The sequence below is a fragment of the Cucurbita pepo genome, chromosome 12 (genome assembly GCF_057944985.1).
Source record: "Cucurbita pepo subsp. pepo isolate OVF chromosome 12, ASM5794498v1, whole genome shotgun sequence".
NCBI classification, from domain to species: Eukaryota; Viridiplantae; Streptophyta; class Magnoliopsida; order Cucurbitales; family Cucurbitaceae; genus Cucurbita; species Cucurbita pepo.
In genome coordinates, this window is record NC_141809.1 from 2746848 (window position 1) to 2767534 (window position 20687).

A 20687-nucleotide genomic window follows, 5' to 3' on the forward strand; every position below is an offset into this window, starting at 1 on the left:
CGGGTATTGCGATAGTGACGGTGTAGTTGAGATTTTAAGAAAAAGTCAATACAAACGTTCAGATCGAATATCTTCGCGAGACGACCCAAGAATCTCGTGAATCGAACGTGGGGTTTAAAGACCCTACCGCATTTCGGCCTCGAGACCTGAAATTGTCGTTTCTCCTCTTTCACTAGTGAATAGTAAATTTCATTTTCTTACGTAAAATAATGAGACGTAAGATATTACATCATAACTTTTAAAATAATAATTGAATTCTTATTCAACCACGCCGTCATACATGTAACAATAATTAAATAATTAACTATTAATCAAATAATTCTAGACGATACATTGATCGAAGTGAAAACGACTTTTTATTAAAAAAAAAAAAGAATTAATTTAATCTAAACATAATCAATTGAAAACCAAACTAAGTATTAATTTAGAAGTTTACCTAATGAGTTGACGTACACTATATCTTACATCAATTTAAACACTATAATTATATTTAAAACGAAAAATTAGGTCGCTTATAATTAAATTACTTTTAAAAAAATTAAGTTTAGATCAATTTATTTTCTTCACTCAATCCCATGGTTTTAGAATAGAAAAAAAAAAAAAAAAAAGCTCGAGATGTCGGTGATTTGAGTTTAATCATTTTTTTAGACTTAACCGAGTTCGTTTGACTCATTTATCCAAATTTTTATTTTTAATAAAAGTAAAATATTAGTATATAAAATATTTGTTTATTTAATTTCAGACATTAATATTTACACCTCAATAAAATAAATATATTTATATAACTATACAATAAACAATTTTTTTCTTTTTTTTAAACTAACAATAAATTCAAATTTATTTAATTCAACCTAGTTTTAGAGTAATTCATGAACAATCCAATTCATAAAATTTTTGTTCTTATTTAATTAAACTCAACTAAAGTAAGTTCATAACTCAACCTAGACCGTACGAGTTAGGTTGAATCGAATTTTTCGAATATACAAATTTGTAAGAGGACAAAGACGTATTGGCTAAGTGTCAGCAATTTTTTTGACTTATTCTCCAAGATTCTTTGTCCTTACCAAATTAAATTATCATTTTTTGTCTTTTATTTTATTTTAATTTTGGCCCTTTTTATTTTGTTTTCGAATTATAATAAAAATTATAAATTTAATTTCGAAAGTTTGAAAGAAAATATTAGACTCGAGCGGATTTATCAAGTCGGGAGTTTGTTGGACAAATTCATGGGTTTCAATAGTACCCTGACCCGAGCGGCCTATATAAAGCTAAGTTTTTTAAACTCGAACATATTTTTAAACTCTTGAATTTAAAAATAATGTCTAAGTTTTATTTTTGCTTTAAGTGTGTGTATATATATATATATATATATTTTTTTTTTTTTTTTTTTTGAAATTAAATTATAAAATTTAAATAAATGTTTAAAAATAAAAATTTAAATAAATAATTTTATTACAGTCACTCGAAATTTCCCAACTATTATATTAAAATATTCACGTAAATGTATAAAGAAGGATAAGATTAATTAAATATAAAATTAAAAAATAAAAGTTTTTAAATAAACTAATATACGTGTAATATAGGATTTTTTTTCCCACCACACGTGTATTGTGTGTATTATATATGTATATATTTACTGGCTCCAGTTGGTCCTACGTGGCAAATTTCAATTTCCGATAATTATTTAACAAAAAGGAAAATAATTATTAATAAACAATTGCCATCATTCTTTTCTTACTACCGAAAACGACGTCATTTTCCTAATCAGAACCGAACTGATATAAAAAAATTTACCCAATAAATAAATAAAATTTCAATAAGGTGATGTTGACACGTCACCTTATAATCGCACGTCATCTTAATCGCATTGTCAACGTGGCGAGCATCCACGGTGGGTGGCGGTAGTGGGGCCCACTATTAGCCGCCCAGATTGCGAAAACCCGTGGATGCGCTTTTCTGACGATGACCAGCAGTGGGACCTACACAACTGGATTATTTATTTATTTATTTATTTATTTTCCTATAATGATATGGCCTAAAATGACTGCTAATCTTAAGCCCCCACCACCACCGCCACCTCCACCACCACCACCAACCACAATTAACGTACGCTTGGTTTCTCACGCGCCGCCGTCTCCTTGTGGGTTCTTTTTAAATTTTTGACTGTGGTCGCCAAATGTGTGTAATAATCCCGAAAGGGTCACGTGGCGCGTGGTTCTCATGCGCTGCCGTATTGTGGGGGTGGGGGTGGTGGATGGTATTTGGTTCATGGTCCTCTTGGTGGTTTGACTGTGTAAGCAATTTAAATGGTATATTTTTATATTTATTGAATATCTAGATATATTCATATTTTCATCCTCAATAAAATCTACATTTTTGTTGACATCAACGTTTAAAAAATATATTTGTTCTCGAAAAAATTCTCTAAACTCGGCTGAAAAAAGATGTATTTATAGAAAAAATTCTATCATAACGTCGAGATGCTAGCTCGTTGTCCCAATATTTACCAAAATTTCTTTAGACACGTGCACGTGTTATTTCGTTAAGTTCTATAGCATCAAGATGATATGAGCTGCATACCAACTTTATCGTCTCGACCAGAATGGCCTAGAGTTGTTGCAAAACTTCAATTATTGTTTTTTTTTTTTTTTGAAAACTCAAGTGAAAATATAAAAAAATAGTTCTATATTTTCATATGGTATTTAAGTTTACATGATATATATCATAGATTATCATAGACGTTTTAGAGCAATGGAGCTACGAGAATAGGTTAAACCAAAGTTATATGCTAGGTTTTAGTCAGTAGTTTGTCTTCCTTTTTATTTGTGAGTAGTTTTTTAACATTTTAATTTAAACCGTACGTGAATTTATTAGTCATAGTTCTAAGCCCTCTCCGTTGTGGGAGTAGAAAAGGTTCTCAGACGTTATACATTTATAATTTTTTAGGATTTTGCTCGATAAATATTTACTTTTTAAAAATTAGATTATAAATGTTTCTTCATCTTAAAAATTAAAATCAAGTTTCGATATAAATATATATTTCAATTTTTGAAACGTGACTAAGAATTCAAATGTTTGTTTGGGAAAAAGTGAAAACTATGGTTAAAAGAAAAAAAAGAAATAATATGAAAAGTAATGAAAGATTTTTTTTTTTTTTTTATTATTTACATTTTAACCACAAAAATATTAGAATAAATTCAGCCGGTTTGCCCGAGAGGTTAAGGGGGAAGACTTAAGATCTTCTGCACATAAGTGCGCGTGGGTTCGAACCCCACAGCCTGCAGGAAAAAAAAGAAGAAAATTTTGTGTGTTTATTTATACATCGTTTTTCGTTTTGTAGGAGCAGATTTTAAAACGCATTCGATCTCACGAGATCTATCTAAGGCTCAGAAGCACTTCGTTTAATATTTGAAAATTCTTCGTTGGTTAACCATACCTACAAGAAACAATAATAATTAGACCAAAACTAGCAAGAATCTCACGTGTCACTTGGTGACTCGATTAATAGAACTTAGACCATAACCTTAGCCACCCATTTAGACTATTACGGCCCACGTGCTGACTTGATTAGCAAAACTTGGACCACCATAACCTTGGCCAACCAGTCATGCCAAAGAGAACTAGATCATAACCGGCGCGTGACTTTCACGCGCCGCCTATGAAAGTGGTAGAAATTGAGAAAAAAAAAAATAGAAAACAAATCTCGAAGATCTAGGGAAAGTGGGACCAAGAATGAGCCATCCAAAGAGGATTTGAAGACAAAAGGCGGCGCGTGGATGTCACGTTGAACAACCCACTAAGCATATTAACAAATCAAATGCATCAATGCATGGGTTTTCTTTTAGAAGTGAGAACAGAGTGGTGGCTCTCTCTCTCTCTCTCCCTCTCTCTCTCCCTCTCTCTCTCTCCCTCTCTCTCCCTCTCTCTCCCCCTCTCTCTCTCTCTCTCTCTCTCATATACGATACCGTCAAATCTCCACCATCTCTCATTTTTCTTCAAAAACAGCTACACACACACACACTCTCTCTCTCTCTCTAACTTTATCCCACCATTTTATCCTCTCTTCACCTCTGCCATTTCTTGTTTGGACTCAAAAACCTTTACCATTTTCTCTCTCTTCTATTTGTACTACGACTCCTCACAAAACTAAGCATAATTCTACTTGTTCTCTTCTTCTTCTTCTTCATCTCTCTCTCTCTCTCTCTCTCTCTCATCAATACCCATTTGTTCTTATCCTTTCTCATCAACAACGCACCTATGAAGGTCTCTTCTTTTTCTTATTTGATCTAAAAAACAATGCCTTTTTCTCTTTCTTTTATGTTTGTTACGAGAATCCAAGACGTGGGTATTAGAGATTGGATTCTTTCATGTTGGATTCCCACAAAAAAATCAAATCTTTACTTTCTTTTTTCAATTTTCGTGGATTCCGATGATGTTTTTCAAGTGGGTTTTTCATTTTTGTTGAAATAGATCGAATTAGATCTCTTAATTTTGGATTTGGGTTTTTGCAGAAGTTCATATTGAAGCTTGATTTACACGATGACAAGGCCAAACAAAAGGCTTTGAAGACCGTATCATCACTTTCAGGTTCATTTTGTTCCTATGATGTTCTTGTTTTGTTCTTCCTTTGAAGTGAAGCTAATTCTTAATCTACTAGGATTGCTTAGAGACATAATTTCCTTTGAAAATTACATGTCTTTCTCAAGACAAATTCTGTTGGTTGTTTGTGTATGTTGATCGATTTTGATCCTCTAACTTACCCAACCCCACCACCAAACCTAACCCACATGCCCTTTGGCTGCTTTTCACTTTTCATTAAAAAAGAATGATTAACAATTTTTTATCATTTAAAAAAAAAAAAAAAAAAAAAAAAACCCATTTCAAAAATTTTCCATCCACAATATTCTTTGAACTTCAAATCAACCTTGAATTTGGTCTAATAAGGAATATTCTTCCTAGAGAAAAAGATGGCTCATCTAATACCCTCAATTATATGAAACGATCATGTAATCTTCGATTTTGATATTGTGTAAAACGATGACAGGTAAATATTTAGATATTTGTCTTCTATTACGATTTTTTATAGGTATCATATTTACTTTTTTTAGTATATTCAAATATCTTGTATCTATTTAGTGTTCTTTTTCAATAGCAGGGATTGATTCAATTGCGATGGACATGAAAGAGAGGAAGCTGACAGTAATTGGGACAGTGGATCCAGTGAATGTAGTAAGCAAGCTGAGGAAGTATTGGCCAACAGACATAATCTCAGTAGGGCCAGCAGTGGAGCCAAAGAAGGAGGAGCCAAAGAAGGAGGAGCCCAAAAAGGAGGAACCAAAGAAAGAAGAAGAGGGCAAGAAGGAGGAGCCAAAGAAAGAAGGAGAGGCTAAAAAAGACGACGCGAAGAAAGACGAGCCGAAGAAGGAGGACGACAAGAAAGACGAGCCGAAGAAAGACGGTGAAAAGAAGGAGGACGAGAAGAAGAAAGAGCCACCGCAGGTCGCTGTGCCAGCACCGATGCCGATACCGATGCCAATGCCAATGCATATGCCGATGCATATGCCGATGGCGATGCCTATGTATATGCAGCAACCTGACCCAGTAATGGACATGGTCAAGGCTCATAGACCATATAACCCTCACTTGACCAGTCATTACCATGTCCATAGCATGGAAGAGAACCCAAATGCTTGTGTTATTTGTTGAGTATTACAATGTCTATGGTGCCTTAAGCCAAGGCATTTTGGAAGCCAAACCTACTACCCCTTTGAAGCTAAAGCTCCCTCTTGTAGATAAAAAAAACAAAAAACAAATATTATGTCTTTTTGGCGTTTTATTTACCCAATATTTTAGTTTAATATGTAGAAATATTCAATAATTTTGGCTCTTTTTTACTATTTACTCTAAACTTTCAAATGTTAAAAGTCAAAAAGTAAACTTAATGTTCCATCTATGATATTAATTATATTGTGAAATTTTCAATGTCAAAGGGGTAGTAATGTGTGGAGTTAGGTAGTTGGTCAAAATAAAACATAACCCCATTAAATAAAGAACATAAAATTTCAAAGCTACGATTGCAATGTCGAGCTCCCATCAAATCAAATTGAGATGTGCTGACGTGTCAAGGTATACACGTAGAGACTCTTACAAGTTCTTAATTCTATGTACATGTGAGATTCCATGTTGGGTGGAGAGAAGAACGAAACATTCATTATAAGGGTGTGGAAAACTTTTTCTAGTAGACGCGTTTTAAAAACTTTAAGGAAAACTCGAAAAGGAATACCCGACAATATCTGCTAGCGGTGGGCTTGGATTGTTACAAATGATATTAAGTCAGACACTGAGTGGTGTACTAGTGAGGAGACTGGGCCACTGATGGGGTGGATTGTGAGATTTCACATCGATTGGAGAGGGGAATGAGTGTCAGCATCTTTATAAGGACGTGGAAATCTCTCTCTAGTAGATGCATTTTAAAAACCTTGAGGAGAAACTCGGAAAGGAAAGTCCAAAGAGAACAATATCTGCTAGCGGTGGGTTTGGGCGGTTACAAATGGTATTAAAGCCAGACACTGGGCAGTGTGCAACAAGAAGACTGAGCCACTAATGGGGTAGATTGTGAGATTTCACATTGGCTGGAGAGGGGAAGTAGTGTCAACGTCTTTACAATGGTGTGAAAATTTCTCTCTAGTAGATGCATTTTAAAAACCTTGAGGAAAACTCGAAAGGAAATCCCAAAGAGGACAATATTTGCTAGGGTGGACTTGGGTTGTTACAAATGATATTAAAGCCAGACACCGTGTGCCAGCGAAGACACTGGGCCACCAATGAGGGTGGATTGTGAAATTTTACATCGTTTGGAGAGGGGAACGAATGCTAGCGAGGATGTTGGACCCCAAAGAGGGGTGGATTGTGAGATCTCCATTGATTGGGGAGGAGAACGACATCGATTGGAGAGGGGAATGAATGCCAGCAAGAATGCTGGCCCCGAAGGGGGGGAGGGGGGTAGATTGTGAGATTCCACATCGTGTGGAGATAGGAACGAAACATTCCTTATAAGAGTGTGAAAACCTCTCCTTAATAGACGTGTATCCGAAAGGGAAAGTTCAAAGAGGACAATTCCTACTAACGGTGAGCTTGGACTATTACAGTACCAACTCGAGCCCCCACAACAAGATTTCTCGACACTGACCCACTAGACCCTAATTCCTCTTTTACATCACATGGGTATGTGTTCTAGGACAAAGAAATGCACTTAAAAAGATGGCAACATAAAGTTGTTTCTTTTTGAGGATGTGATAATTAATTTACGAAGGGTGTTTATTAGAAAGAGCTGGATGATTATTGGTTGCTTTGTTGGAGTTTTGGTGGATGATATTGATTTTGAATAGGGTTTTGTGGGGCTTGTTTGGAGCTAATGGAGCCCTCCCTCTTTCTTGCATGTGTGTGGAGGATGTGAATAATTGGCTCTCTTCTTCCACCTCCAAAAGAAATGGCATTATTTTGTTGGAAAGATGTTACCTTGGAGAATTTTTTCTTTGTCAATTAATAATGCATCACTTTCCATTCAAAGAGAATATTTTCATGTCTTTCCAAATAAAATAGAGACAATATTGTATACAACAATATCAAGTACCATGTGGGAACAAGTTCGATTCATTATCTTCGGTTTTCATTTTTAAAATCAACAAGTTCTGCGATTGCTTTTGAATTTTAGTTTCAAGAACAAAGATATCAAAATGAGAGCGATCCTGAAGATATGATGACTAAGAGAGGTTAAAAGAATTGAAAGTTACCACTATACTAACAAGGTGAACCTTTCTTTTCGGTAGCTTAATTATAAGAACTCCAAAATTAAGTATATTTTGCATGAAATAATTATATATTGAGTGACCTCGTGTGAATTTTTGTAAGTAATGAAATCTATGTACACCTACCTATATTAGGCAACCATCCATGGTCACCTCTTCCCACTTCCAGTGGGGCACATTTAAAGGTTGCAATAATCCATCAGGTTTCTGTCTAAGTGCCTTAACTTATTGACAAGTTAAACACGTACTCACATATATACATCTTTGTGGCACCTGGATGCACAGTATAGGAAGACTAATGTGCCTCAGATAGAATCTTTCTCTTGATCTCTACATCGTTTGGCACACAAGTTCGATTCCGCCACTTCAAACATCCATCACCCGATATCAAGAAATCCTTGATTTGTTCAGTCTCAAGTTGCTTCACAACTTTTGAAAAATAAGGGTCCCTCTGCTGATCCTGAACAATTTGTTGCTGCAACGTCGACAGATAGTCATAAGAGCTAGTTGAGCTACCGTTTTCTTGACCAACACAGCTATCTGAGCTCGTTCAAACTCCATCTGAATGTTGGGTTGTCTCGTCAGCATTGCAGATAAGTGAGCTGTCTTACGACTCAAGGCATCAGCTACCACATTAGCTTTACCAGGGTGATGTAGGATCTCCACATCATAATCTTTCACTAACTCCAACCATCGACGTTGCTCATGTTGAGCTCTTTCTGGGTGAACAGATATTTGAGACTCTTATGATCCGTATATACTTGTATCCTCTCACCGTACAGATAATGTCTCCATATCTTCAAAGCAAACACCACAGCAGCTAACTCTAAATCATGAGTTGGGTAATTGCGTTCATAATCCTTCAATTGCCGAGAGGCATAAGCAATAACTCTCTCGTTTTGCATAAGTACGCACCCCAACCCATGCTTAGAGGCATCACTATAAATTACTAGATTCCCAGTACCGTCAGGTACAATAAGCACTGGGGCTGACGCTAGTCTTTCCTTGAGTTCCTGAAAACTACTTTCACAAGCTCGACTCCAATCAAATTTCTTTCCTTTTCGAGTTAAATGAGTAAGTGGTGCTGCAATCCTTGCAAAGTCTTTAATAAAGCGCCTGTAATATCCGGCTAAACCCAGGAAACTTCTCACCTCAGTAACTGTAGTTGGTCGAGCCCAACCTATAACTGCCTCAACCTTTGCTGGATCAACAGTTATACCATCCTTGGATATCACATGACTAAGAAATACCTTCTGAAGCCAAAACTCACATTTTGAGAACTTGGCATACAATCTTTGTTTACGTAGAACCAACAAAACCTTCCTCAAATGTTCTGCATGTTCATCGTTTGTCTTGGAATAAACCAAGATATCATCAATGAACACAATGACAAAAGAATCCAGAAAATCCTGGAATACCCGATTCATCAGCTCCATAAACACTGCAGGGGCATTAGTCAAGCCAAAGGACATCATGACAAACTCATAATGCCCATACCGAGTACGAAAAGCCATCTTCGGTATGTCCTCTTCTTTGACTCTTATCTGGTGATAACCAGAACGAAGATCAATCTTCGTAAATACCGCTGCCCATTGAAGATGGTCAAACAAGTCATCAATTCGCGGCAAGGGATACTTATTTTTAATGGTCACCTTATTCACCTCTCTATAGTCAATACAGAGACGGAGTGTACCGTCCTTCTTTTTCACAAACAACACTAGAGCTCCCCACGGTGACACACTAGGTCGTATGAATCCCTGGTTCAACAACTTCTGTAATTGCAACTTCAACTCTTTCAATTCCGCGGGAGCCATCCTATAAGAAGCTTTAGAGATAGGTGTCGTCCCTGGTTCTAGTTCAATACCAAAGTTGACTTCCCGCTCTGGTGGTAAACCAGGTAACTCATCAGGAAAAACATCTAGGAACTCATTCACCAAAGGTACAGTTGATACATCTGTATCCACTCGTCCCACTTCTACCACACTAGCCAGGAATGCCACAGCACCGTGACCAATCAACTTCCTAGCCTTCAAAGCAGTAATCGTCTTGGGAACACTTCCCAGCTTCGTACCCAGAAACCGGAAGCTCTTTCCCATCAAGGGGTGAAAAACTATCTCTTTCTTATAACAATCGATACTGGCATGATGAGCAGATATCCAATCCATGCCCAAAATAATATCGTAATCATACATATTTAGCACCATTAACAACACGTCTAATGGTTGGCCGGATACTTCTACTTTATTCAGTTTCACCTTTTCACAGGTCATCAATATGACTCCTGAAGGTGTAGAAACTAGAACCTCATAACCTAAAGGCTCTACTTCAAGTCGGGCATGACAAACAAACGATAATGATATAAAAGAATGCGTCGAGCCAGAATCGAATACAGTATAAGCAAAATAGCCATATATGGGTAAAGTACCTGTCACCACCGTGCTGGCATCCCTTGCTGCCTTGCTTGTCGTGGCAAAGGCTTTACTTTGAGCTTGAGGCTGTACCCCGACACTCGACTGACCCCCTCCTCCTCCTGGAGCAGATCGCTCGGGGCGCATCACATTAGGATTCTTTACACTACGACATACTCTGGCGAGATGACTAGTCTTTCCACAGTTATAACATGTCTTGTCTGCAACATTACAAGATCCCACATGAGTTAACCCACACTTACTACAACCTGCCCTCCCTTCAACTGAGGAAGGTCGACGATCAACTCGCCGCGGTACCGCCTGCTGTCGCGAACCCGAAGATATTTGAGTAAATTTCGTTTACCACTTGGTCGCACCTGACTGCTGGAACCCTGATTACTCCTCGGGGTGGTAGCATCTAATTTCACCGCAGCATGATAAACCGTAACGAAATCTTGAGAAGCATGGGCAGACACGGATCCCTGTATCTCTTGCCTCAAACTTTGGATAAAGAGATCCGTCTTCTCTTCCTCAGTAGCAACCATAAGAGGAACAAATCTAGATAATCGTGTGAATTCCGCCTCATACTCCTCTACTGACATATTACCTTGTTCTAGTTGCATAAAGGCTTTTTGATTTCGCAGTCTCGCTAGAGCAGGATAGTATTTCTCACAAAACTCATGTCTAAAGGCCGCCCATGTGATTGAGGCTCCACCAGCCTCCATCTTCGGCTTCTTTGATTTCCACCAAAAATGGGCTGGTCTCTCCAACAAATATGTAGCACACAACACCTTATGATTCTCCAGGCAGCTGTAGAATGTAAACTTTGTTTCAATACATTCCAACCACCATTCAGCTGCCTCAAGATCAGTCCCCTTTCCTCCAAAAGTTGGCGGGGCAAGTTTCATGAAATCTCGTATGTACTCACTCTCCTCCGTCATACATCGTCGCCCATAAATTACTACTCGCGGTGGTGCCTCTGTCACCACAGCTGTACCAGGTAGCTTTGTCAACCTTGTTGGAGGTATTACTGTCTGAACACCTACTCTTGGTGCTTCAGACACTAAGGTCGCCTGGCCAGATACAGGTGCTGTTGGAGTCGCTTGGCTTCCAAGACTAGCAAGGGCTGCCTGTACCGCTTGGTCCACCCGGCTCTGCACCGCCTGATCTACTTGACTCTCAATCAATGATTGCAATGCCTCCAAATTAACCACAATAGTCGACTGATCTCTAGATGCCGACTGAGCAGTAGGCTCTAGAACCGCCTCTGCTGGAGCAGTTCCTTCTACAGGCTGCCCCTCATTCCCCGAGTCCACATTGGACGTACCAGGGTCTAAATTCTTAAATACCACCATATCTGTTACACACATAATTAAGTGGTCATCATCAATTCTTTTAAACTTTTCATACTATTCTTTCATACAATTTAGTCATGCATCACTTACCTGACCGAGTAGTTACCATCGACACTGATGACAAACTCTGACATCCAATCATAAACTTCCAAACATTTCAATAACATTAAGTAAAATACTAAAAAAAAAAACAGTTCTGTTTAAAACGTTATTAACCAACAAAAAATCTTAACAACCAAAACATATTTACATAAACAGACCCAGACATGGATTCCCAGTAGTCTCTAGCCCGCTGGTCTCGTCCTCGGTTGGCCTGCATCATTTAAATCTGGAAAGAAAAGTTATAATAATTTTGATGAGTAATTAGATTACCGAGTAAGTAGCTAACATATCTTTCCTGAGTTCATAACTAATCTTTCTAGGTGTTTTAAGTTTTATTCGCCATTGACTCCTAGTTTCTCTTACGGGTCATCTGTTCATTAATGAGGTATCTCAGCTACCTCCAGCTTAGGTTACTGACTCTCTCTCGATATGCTTATCTAGAATTTTCGAACTCGTATGTAAGACTCGCTCTCGATCAATACGGCCCGTCTACTAATTTCTCTGGCGGCCTGTTTATCTCATATACCAACGGTCAGAAGTACTCATGCTCCCTGACTTAGCACACAGTGCGTTGGTCAGGAACTACGCGGGAATTAGTAGACTATCATACTCATATAAATAAGTCATGGCTCAACAACCAATAAACATATCCTAGAGTCATAACCTTTCCATTAACATGCATAACATACTTACATTTACTGTATGATTTCATACATTTATCATGTTCAACACATAGAACATTCTAGCAATCATTTATATCATGCTTACATCACAGGCAAACAGTCACAATATACAATAAACATTCAATATCATAAAAGCTCATCTTAACATACTAAGCTCTTAATTAGGTAAACAACATACTCACATGTTGTAAAACAAGTTAAGAACTAGTTCAAAGATTGATATGCTACTTACTTGGTTTCGAACTCCTTTTCCCCTTGAATGTACGTTTAATAGGTATTCCAACACAATTCCTTCCTATTAGACCGGAGCCAAAATAACTTCTCACACGCCCTCACGCGCCAACACAAGTTCGGGGGTAATTTCTCACGCGCCTGGTCCGCGCACAGTCGCACTCTCACTCGCAGCCTCCCACGCGCCTTGCGTGTACCGCACACGCGTCTTCTTCTTCCTTTTGGTTTCCTTCGAATAACCGTCTGATTCAGCTCGTGGCCATGTCCCCTTCCTCAAAGGATTCCTCAGCAACAACCTCTCTTTCCTTACCCTTAAATAACTTCTCACACGCCCTCACGCGCCAACACAAGTTCGGGGGTAATTTCTCACGCGCCTGGTCCGCGCACAGTCGCACTCTCACTCGCAGCCTCCCACGCGCCTTGCGTGTACCGCACACGCGTCTTCTTCTTCCTTTTGGTTTCCTTCGAATAACCGTCTGATTCAGCTCGTGGCCATGTCCCCTTCCTCAAAGGATTCCTCAGCAACAACCTCTCTTTCCTTACCCTTAAATAACTTCTCACACGCCCTCACGCGCCAACACAAGTTCGGGGGTAATTTCTCACGCGCCTGGTCCGCGCACAGTCGCACTCTCACTCGCAGCCTCCCACGCGCCTTGCGTGTACCGCACACGCGTCTTCTTCTTCCTTTTGGTTTCCTTCGAATAACCGTCTGATTCAGCTCGTGGCCATGTCCCCTTCCTCAAAGGATTCCTCAGCAACAACCTCTCTTTCCTTACCCTCGATTAACAACCAAACTTAAGCCACCCAAACTCGAAATCTCAGAATTTTTTTTTCCTCTTCTGTTTTCTGAGTTTTCATCTGTCCGCTGCTCTTCGCTTTTTTATTTATTTATTTATTTATTTATTAAAGCCTAATCAACTCCCTAATTTGCTTCCACACCATCTAGCAAACCCTTCATCATTCCCACACCTCCAGCCCACGCGTCCATTCCCCCTTATCCTCCTTTACAACAGCTGCTTGACGCGGCGGCTGTGTTTTCGTTATACATATTATCATTACTATTTTAGGTTATTACACTGTAGCTCAACTAAAGTCATATGTCTAGTTCCTTTAAGCTTATTAGTACATAATGTTACTATTAGGGTACTTTCCTTAATCAAATCACATGTCATATGCATGTAATGACCTTACAACTAATAGAGTACTAGCGTAGTCAAATCACATATCTTATAATGAGGGACCTAGCAAATGTTAGGGCGCTATCCTAAGTCAAAATGCATGTCGTTTAGGAGTAACCTTACAATAATTAAGGCACTACTCTAGTCAAATCATCTATCGTTCGAAGGAGTGACTTTGTACCAATTAGGGCACTACTTCGGTAAAATCACATAGAGGGACTAAATTAAGCTTAATGACTACCAATCAAGCTACTTATCATCCATTAATCATTTAATATACCTCAATACGTCTAACTCAATCATGTTCTCATCATATTTTTGACGTTTAACTGTTCGTGGGTTGGATTGGGTTGAATTGAAACGGTTCTTAGATCTAACTAAATTGTTCGAGTTTCAACTTTGATTAAATAATGAACTCAACTCAACCCAACCGAATCATAAAGTTTTGGATTGAACTTGTTTGGGTAACCTAATTCTATACAAGCAAGTTCGTAATCCAAATGAAACTATATATATTGAGTTAAGCTGATCGAATTTTTCGAATTCAAATTTTGTTGATTATCTTCTCATTGTTCTATCAACCTTTGTATAGTTCTTTGTCACAAAAACAAATCCTCACCGACCATACTATTAATTGTGATCTAACGTAAAAAAAACGTTTGTTTATGTAACACTTTAATGATCATATTTCTAGATTCACTAAAAAGATCATGTACAAACAAAATAGTCGATCACAAAGACTATATTCAGAAGCCAATTTTTATTTTAATTCGACTCGTTTTGAATCTGTGTTTTTTTTTTTTTTTTTTTTGAATCTAGACGAAGAATAACAAAAATCTCTCCAAAATTCGATCTCCATTGACTTTTTGGTACCGATCCATTAATGAACGTGGGTTTGATTTTAGAAGCCCTATTGAATTTTCTTGTTTGAATTTATTAATCTTCTTTGATTGCGATTGACCAATTGATTTGGTTGAGACTCAAAATCCCAAAACATACAAAAGTCTTAATGTAACAACGAACTCATGAACATATCGTTAATGCATACATATCACAAAAGCGTTTCAACACATTTGAGTAAAAGTGACGAAAAGCTGAACTTTTTTAAAACAAACTTCGAACCTTTTAACTTTTTATATGAATTGAACATAACAACAAAATGTTAACATTGTATTGACATCATTATATTTAACAATTTTCCACCGACCATACTACTAATTGTACTCTTAAATGGAAGTTCTTATTTTCGTTCTCAAATATTCTAATCGTTTTTATTCATTCATCGTTCAACAGCTACTCTTATGCATTATTTTCTTCCGTTTATCAATTTACATTTCTAGATCCACTAAAAGTTCATAAACAAACAAAATAGTCGATCCCAGTCGATCCCACCGACCATCTTCCTATAGAAGCCAATTTTTATTTTAATTCGACTCATTTTGAAATTATGTTATTTCCCCAAAATTCATCTCCTTCAACTTTTTGGTGCCAATCCATTAATGAACGTGAGGTTGGTTTAGAAGTCCATTGGGTTTTGTTGTATGATTTAATTATTTTCTTTGCCAACTTTTTCGTGGTCAAGCCCATCGATTTAAATATTTATTATTTGTTTCTTATCATTTTCTTATCGGCTAATATGATAGTTTTCTATTTGAGCGAGAAAAAGCGTGCTAGGAGATTCATATTGGTTTGTGGGATTGTCTAAACGTGACCATTTGTAGGAGATGCAAGGGAATAATGAGACATACATGTGCTGAATTCAGATTCAGAATTGTTTCAAATTCCGAGCATGGATACTTCGTAAAAGTTGAAAAACCATGCACACCTCGAACGAGTGAACAATAATATTGCCTTTCTTTCGCCCCCATACTCAAGAAAGCTTGGGACGCTACATAAGAAGTTAAATTAGGTATCATTGAAATAGGATATATTTGTACTTGTATGATGTATTGTCATACTTCTCGACTTCATCTAATTATAGAGTTTCGAAGTTTTCATACTTTCCCATTTTTGTTGAAAATGTATTATTGCACGAGTGCAGTTGGATTAAACATCTGAACCCCAACGAGAATTAATTTTCTCGAATTTTTCATTTACGATCAAGCTTCCAGAATTTTATTGAAAACCTTAGAGATCGAATTTAGGAATACAGTAGAAGAGAATGATGCTCGGAATGTTTTCTAGAAGCTCGAAAAAATATAAAATAAAATCGTAGAAAATAAAAAAATGTGTGGTCAAAGTCAATAGAATTTTGCCCCTCCTAGTATTTTGGAGACCCTCGAAAAACCCGAGTGAATGATCATTTTAGGTTTCGGTTTTCCTCAAAATCTAAAGTGTATGAAGAAATTAGCATATGAAAATTTAGTATGTTGATCTTGTCATGATTTCGCACATTTTTCTTAAAAGAACCTGAAGTCAAATCATAACGGAACTAGGAGATCGAAGAAGACCCAAGAACGGTATAAACACATAAATATGAAGGTTTTGAGAGGGGACGAAAGACTACATAAGTAGTATATTGAGGAGCTATTATTGTGTATGGAGGAAGCCCACTCTGAGAGGAGATGAGAGACTACAAAAGTAGATCAGCTGTGTCTCGAAGCCTAAAAAATTGGGTTGTGACATTGAAAGTTCGATTTTTCCTAAGGTGACATAAGGGGATCTATAACATCGTACTCTTTGTTTTGTTCCAATTTCCTACACACACGACTTGGTCGGCTGTTTGTGGCTTGTCTTTTTACATGGTTTCAACGTGACCCTGGGCTTATAAATTCACTCCCATTTTGTTCTTTCTTTCGTATCTTAACAACCCAAAAGCTCTCATTTTTAGGGACACAAAAACAAACACCTCAACAACTTTCAAATGGGGTTTCATCAAATTGACGAAAGGAACCAAGCTCTTCTCTCTAAGATCGCTATCGACGATGGCCATGGCGAGAACTCAGCCTATTTCGATGGGTGGAAAGCTTATGATAACAATCCGTTTCACCCCGAGAATAATCCTTTGGGTGTTATTCAAATGGGTTTAGCAGAAAATCAAGTTTCGTATATAGTGTTTTCATGTTTTTCTTATATCATTTCACGTTTGAAAATTTCGCTAACTTTGTTTCTGTGTGAATTTCGATAGCTTTCTTTTGGTATGATTGTTGACTGGATTAGAAAACACCCCGAAGCTTCGATTTGTACACCTGAAGGACTTGAGAAATTCAAAAGCATTGCCAACTTTCAAGATTATCATGGCTTACAAGAGTTTCGAAAAGTACTAGATATGATATTCTAACTATATCTAAACTCAGAAGCTTAAGTCGATGGATTATGATATATATATATATATTTTATTTTTCAGGCGATGGCGAGTTTCATGGGGAAGGTAAGGGGTGGGAGGGTGAAATTCGACCCGAGTCGGATTGTGATGGGTGGCGGTGCGACCGGAGCGAGCGAAACCGTCATCTTTTGTTTGGCGGATCCGGGGGATGCTTTTTTGGTTCCTTCTCCATACTATGCAGCGTAAGTTTTTTTTTTTTTTTTTTTCTTTTAAATCTCTCCTTTTCACTTTACATATAGAGAGAGAAACCATTTGACAAATTATTAACTCTACAAATTCTCTTTGAAAGTCGTATGTTTTGGGAGGGTCCAAACTTCAACCATTCTACCAAGTAAACAATCCACCTCTTTCATGCCTCATTGCTGGCATACCTCCTCGTCTTCTCCCTATACTTTCTTTCTTTGTATTCTTCTCCCTAACCGATGTGTAATTTCACAATCTACTCCTTCGAGCTCCAGCATTCTTGTTGGCACACCACTTTGTGTCCACTCCCCTTCGAGGCTCAGCCTTCTCGCTAGCTCATTGCTCGGTGTCTGGTTCTAATATCATTTGTAACAGTCCAAGTCCAATGCTAGTAGATATTGTCCTCGCTTTGGGCTTTCCCTCTCGGACATTCCATCAAGTTTTTAGAACACGTCTGCTAAGAAAAAGTTTTCACACCCTTATAAATAATGCTTCGTTCTCCTCCCTAACCGATATGGGATCTCACTGAATATTACCCACTTGAATAAACTAATAACTTGTGCTCTTCGTTCTTGATATGAAAATCAACCCGATGGAAAGAACTGATGTCAAATGATAAGAAAATCACTATAAGGGAAGTAAGATTCGGATTACCTTGTTGATCGAATATCTCAAGGCAAGAACACTTGTTTGAAATTCGAATCACTCCACAACCAAGATTGATCATGTTGAGCTTGAATGATTCTGCATGCAATCTAAACTACATAGAATTACAAAGAAACTTAGTCATTGGCTAAAGAAAGCACAAATGTTTCTTTTACTATATTTTCCAAGTCGGCTTACAAATACAACATACATGACTTCGTATAATCTCAAAATGAAACTATTTAAGGCATTATAAGAGTGGTAACATTCATAATTTATGACCATAATTAACCATTATGTAAATATAATCTAAGGTAAATAAAAAGCCTTAAAACATATTAATGAAATACAATAACTCCAAATTTTCTAGATTGTAATCCACCCAAAATTTATAAAAATGAAACTTCATTCTTCTTCAATGTGACATGTGGCATGAACTGAAATATCTATTTTCTTCCCATGTTCATCGAAATATAGTGTATGATTGATGTCTCTTGGTTCATATCAGTTCTTTACATATATTAATAACCTTTTGGTACGAGGTGAACAATGTCGTATTATTGTAAAAATACTCAAAAGTCTTTGTCCTAACAATCAGTACGTTGTTTTTCAGGTTTGATCGAGACCTAAAATGGCGAACACGAGCACAAATAATTCCTGTTCATTGCAACAGCTCGAACAACTTCCAAGTCACAGAGGCAGCCTTAGAAATAGCCTATAAAAAGGCTCAAGAGGCCAACATGAAAGTGAAGGGTGTTATAATCACCAATCCCTCAAATCCCTTAGGCACAACGTACGACCGTGACACTCTTAAAACCCTCGTCACCTTTGTGAATCAACACGACATTCACTTAATATGCGATGAAATATACTCTGCCACTGTCTTCAAAGCCCCAACCTTCACCAGCATCGCTGAGATTGTTGAACAAATGGAGCATTGCAAGAAGGAGCTCATCCATATTCTTTATAGCTTGTCCAAAGACATGGGCCTCCCTGGTTTTCGAGTTGGAATTATTTATTCTTACAACGATGTCGTCGTCCGCCGTGCTCGGCAGATGTCGAGCTTCGGCCTCGTCTCGTCCCAGACTCAACATTTGCTCGCCGCCATGCTTTCCGACGAGGACTTTGTCGACAAATTTCTTGCCGAGAACTCGAAGCGCCTGGGCGAGAGGCATGCAAGGTTTGTTAAACTACACCATTATTATTTGTGGGATTGAAAAGCATTACAAAATGCAATTAATTTAAGAATGTATTAATCAAATTCAGGTTCACAAAAGAATTGGATAAAATGGGGATCACTTGCTTGAACAGCAATGCTGGAGTTTTTGTGTGGATGGATCTACGGAGGCTATTAAAAGACCAAACCTTCAAAGCTGAAATGGAGCTTTGGCGTGTGATTATCAATGAAGTCAAGCTCAATGTTTCTCCTGGCTCATCCTTTCATGTCACTGAGCCAGGTTGGTTTCGAGTTTGTTTCGCAAACATGGACGACAACACCGTTGACGTTGCTCTCAATAGAATCCATAGCTTTGTCGAAAACATCGACAAGAAGGAAGACAATACCGTTGCAATGCCATCGAAAACGAGGCATCGAGATAATAAGTTACGATTGAGCTTCTCCTTCTCCGGGAGAAGATACGACAAGGGCAACGTTCTTAACTCACCGCACACGATGTCGCCTCACTCGCCATTGGTAAGAGCCAGAACTTATTAAAGATGAGTTTGAGAAGATATTATCATAAGTTTTTTTTAGCTCATTAATGAATGGATGGATATTTAAAACTATGAAGTGTAGCACTCATGCTCCGAAGGAATTAATTTCTTGATTGCTGAATTTTAAGACGATATAAAAGAGAAAAAATGTTTAGAAAAATCTAAAAAATGGGAGAAAAAAAAGAAAACAATTAAAATTTAAAAATCAGTCAAAATCATTAAAGTAGTACATATAGCTCATACTAGAAGGTGAGACAAGACTCTGAAATGATTTTTATGATACGTCTTTAACTACGATTGCATTTCTTGACTGGGGTTACTGCATTTCTTGACTGGGGTTACTTACTAAGTATTTCTAGAAATACTCAAGTCACATGCTACTTTTATTTTCAGGTAAAGGCAATGTACCTCTTCACGGACGATGACGTCGCGGTGACGCCATGAGATTGAAGCTAGGGTAGAAGTATTCATGTTATTTTTGTAGCCCTTAGGTTAGATCAAAATATCGTCTTATTTTATTTTTATTTTATCAAAATTTTACGTGATTTGTTTTCCATTTTAATTGTTCAATAATTTTATTATGAACATGTAAGTTCATGGCACTTTTTTAAAATATTTTAAAAGTTTTTTTTTTTCGATTCTTAATTAATTTATGCATGTAGTAGCGAGTTTATCATAGTCAAGGAGGATGTTTTGTGAAATGTTAAGCTGAATGGTTATGTGTAAAACGGAGAGTCTACTAATGCTATTAAGATTTTTATGTAAACAAGTCTTCCACTTGATTTCTGTCTTGATTTGCTACATCTCGATTTCTTCCGTCAAGAATTTCTCTCTAACGAAATGGTAATGCACCTCCACATGTTTTATTCTAGCATGAAACATCGAATTTTCTGTTAGGCAAATCGCAGATTGGTTGTTGTAATGAAGTGGTATTGGATAGTCAATTTTCTTGTGCCGATCTTTCATCAAGAGTTTCAGTCATGTACTTTCCTAAACTGCTCCAACCGCTACTCTGTACTCTACTTCTCTAGTTGACAATGATACTGTTGATTTTCT

General features: G+C 37.4%; 3 protein-coding genes and 1 non-coding gene across 10 annotated transcripts; 3 read left to right on the forward strand and 1 right to left on the reverse strand.

Annotated features, from left to right (window-relative positions):
* Positions 1-3200: 3200 nt before the first annotated feature.
* On the forward strand, positions 3201-3283 carry TRNAL-UAA (transfer RNA leucine (anticodon UAA)). The gene has a single exon. It is a non-coding gene; the product is annotated as a tRNA-Leu (tRNA).
* A 629-nt stretch (positions 3284-3912) lies between these two features.
* LOC111807573 (heavy metal-associated isoprenylated plant protein 39) lies at positions 3913-5878 on the forward strand. Of its 7 annotated transcripts, none has more exons than XM_023693353.2 (3): positions 3913-4263; positions 4512-4587; positions 5153-5878. In XM_023693353.2, the coding sequence occupies exons 1-3, from the start codon at positions 4258-4260 to the stop codon at positions 5704-5706; spliced, it is 636 nt and encodes a 211-aa protein (XP_023549121.1). In that variant the 5' UTR covers positions 3913-4257; the 3' UTR covers positions 5707-5878. The 7 variants fall into 7 exon arrangements, with proteins under 7 accessions (XP_023549121.1, XP_086985592.1, XP_023549122.1 ...); XM_087129466.1 differs by having other exon boundaries at positions 3919-4263; positions 5137-5878; XM_023693354.2 differs by having other exon boundaries at positions 3919-4263; positions 5156-5878.
* A 2225-nt stretch (positions 5879-8103) lies between these two features.
* Positions 8104-11680, reverse strand: LOC111807009 (uncharacterized). Its single transcript, XM_087129125.1, has 5 exons — positions 11662-11680; positions 10581-11573; positions 8584-10437; positions 8325-8527; positions 8104-8283 (listed from the first exon to the last, which is right to left on the reverse strand). Exons 1-5 carry the CDS (start codon positions 11678-11680, stop codon positions 8104-8106), a joined length of 3249 nt encoding a protein of 1082 aa, XP_086985251.1.
* Positions 11681-16628: 4948 nt separating this feature from the next.
* LOC111806625 (1-aminocyclopropane-1-carboxylate synthase 2) lies at positions 16629-19632 on the forward strand. Its single transcript, XM_023691999.2, has 5 exons — positions 16629-16805; positions 16893-17024; positions 17112-17272; positions 18532-19098; positions 19185-19632. Exons 1-5 carry the CDS (start codon positions 16629-16631, stop codon positions 19630-19632), a joined length of 1485 nt encoding a protein of 494 aa, XP_023547767.2.
* The last annotated feature ends 1055 nt before the right edge of the window (positions 19633-20687 follow it).

Excerpts from the sequence above, each read along its gene's own strand:
- LOC111807573 (XM_087129462.1), top strand. The coding sequence starts at position 4,297 with ATGCCTTTTTCTCTTTCTTTTATGTTTGTTACGAGAATCCAAGACGTG. Across the intron at positions 4,444-4,511 it reads ATTCCGATGATGTTTTTCAA|AAGTTCATATTGAAGCTTGA; the intron begins GTGGGTTTTTCA and ends GGGTTTTTGCAG. Across the intron at positions 4,588-5,152 it reads GACCGTATCATCACTTTCAG|CAGGGATTGATTCAATTGCG; the intron begins GTTCATTTTGTT and ends CTTTTTCAATAG.
- LOC111807009 (XM_087129125.1), bottom strand. Across the intron at positions 8,528-8,583 it reads ATGGAGACATTATCTGTACG|AAAGAGCTCAACATGAGCAA; the intron begins GTGAGAGGATAC and ends CTGTTCACCCAG. Across the intron at positions 8,284-8,324 it reads CTGTGTTGGTCAAGAAAACG|CAACAAATTGTTCAGGATCA; the intron begins GTAGCTCAACTA and ends TCGACGTTGCAG.
- LOC111806625 (XM_023691999.2), top strand. The coding sequence starts at position 16,629 with ATGGGGTTTCATCAAATTGACGAAAGGAACCAAGCTCTTCTCTCTAAG. Across the intron at positions 17,025-17,111 it reads GCTTACAAGAGTTTCGAAAA|GCGATGGCGAGTTTCATGGG; the intron begins GTACTAGATATG and ends TTTATTTTTCAG. Across the intron at positions 19,099-19,184 it reads CTGGGCGAGAGGCATGCAAG|GTTCACAAAAGAATTGGATA; the intron begins GTTTGTTAAACT and ends AATCAAATTCAG.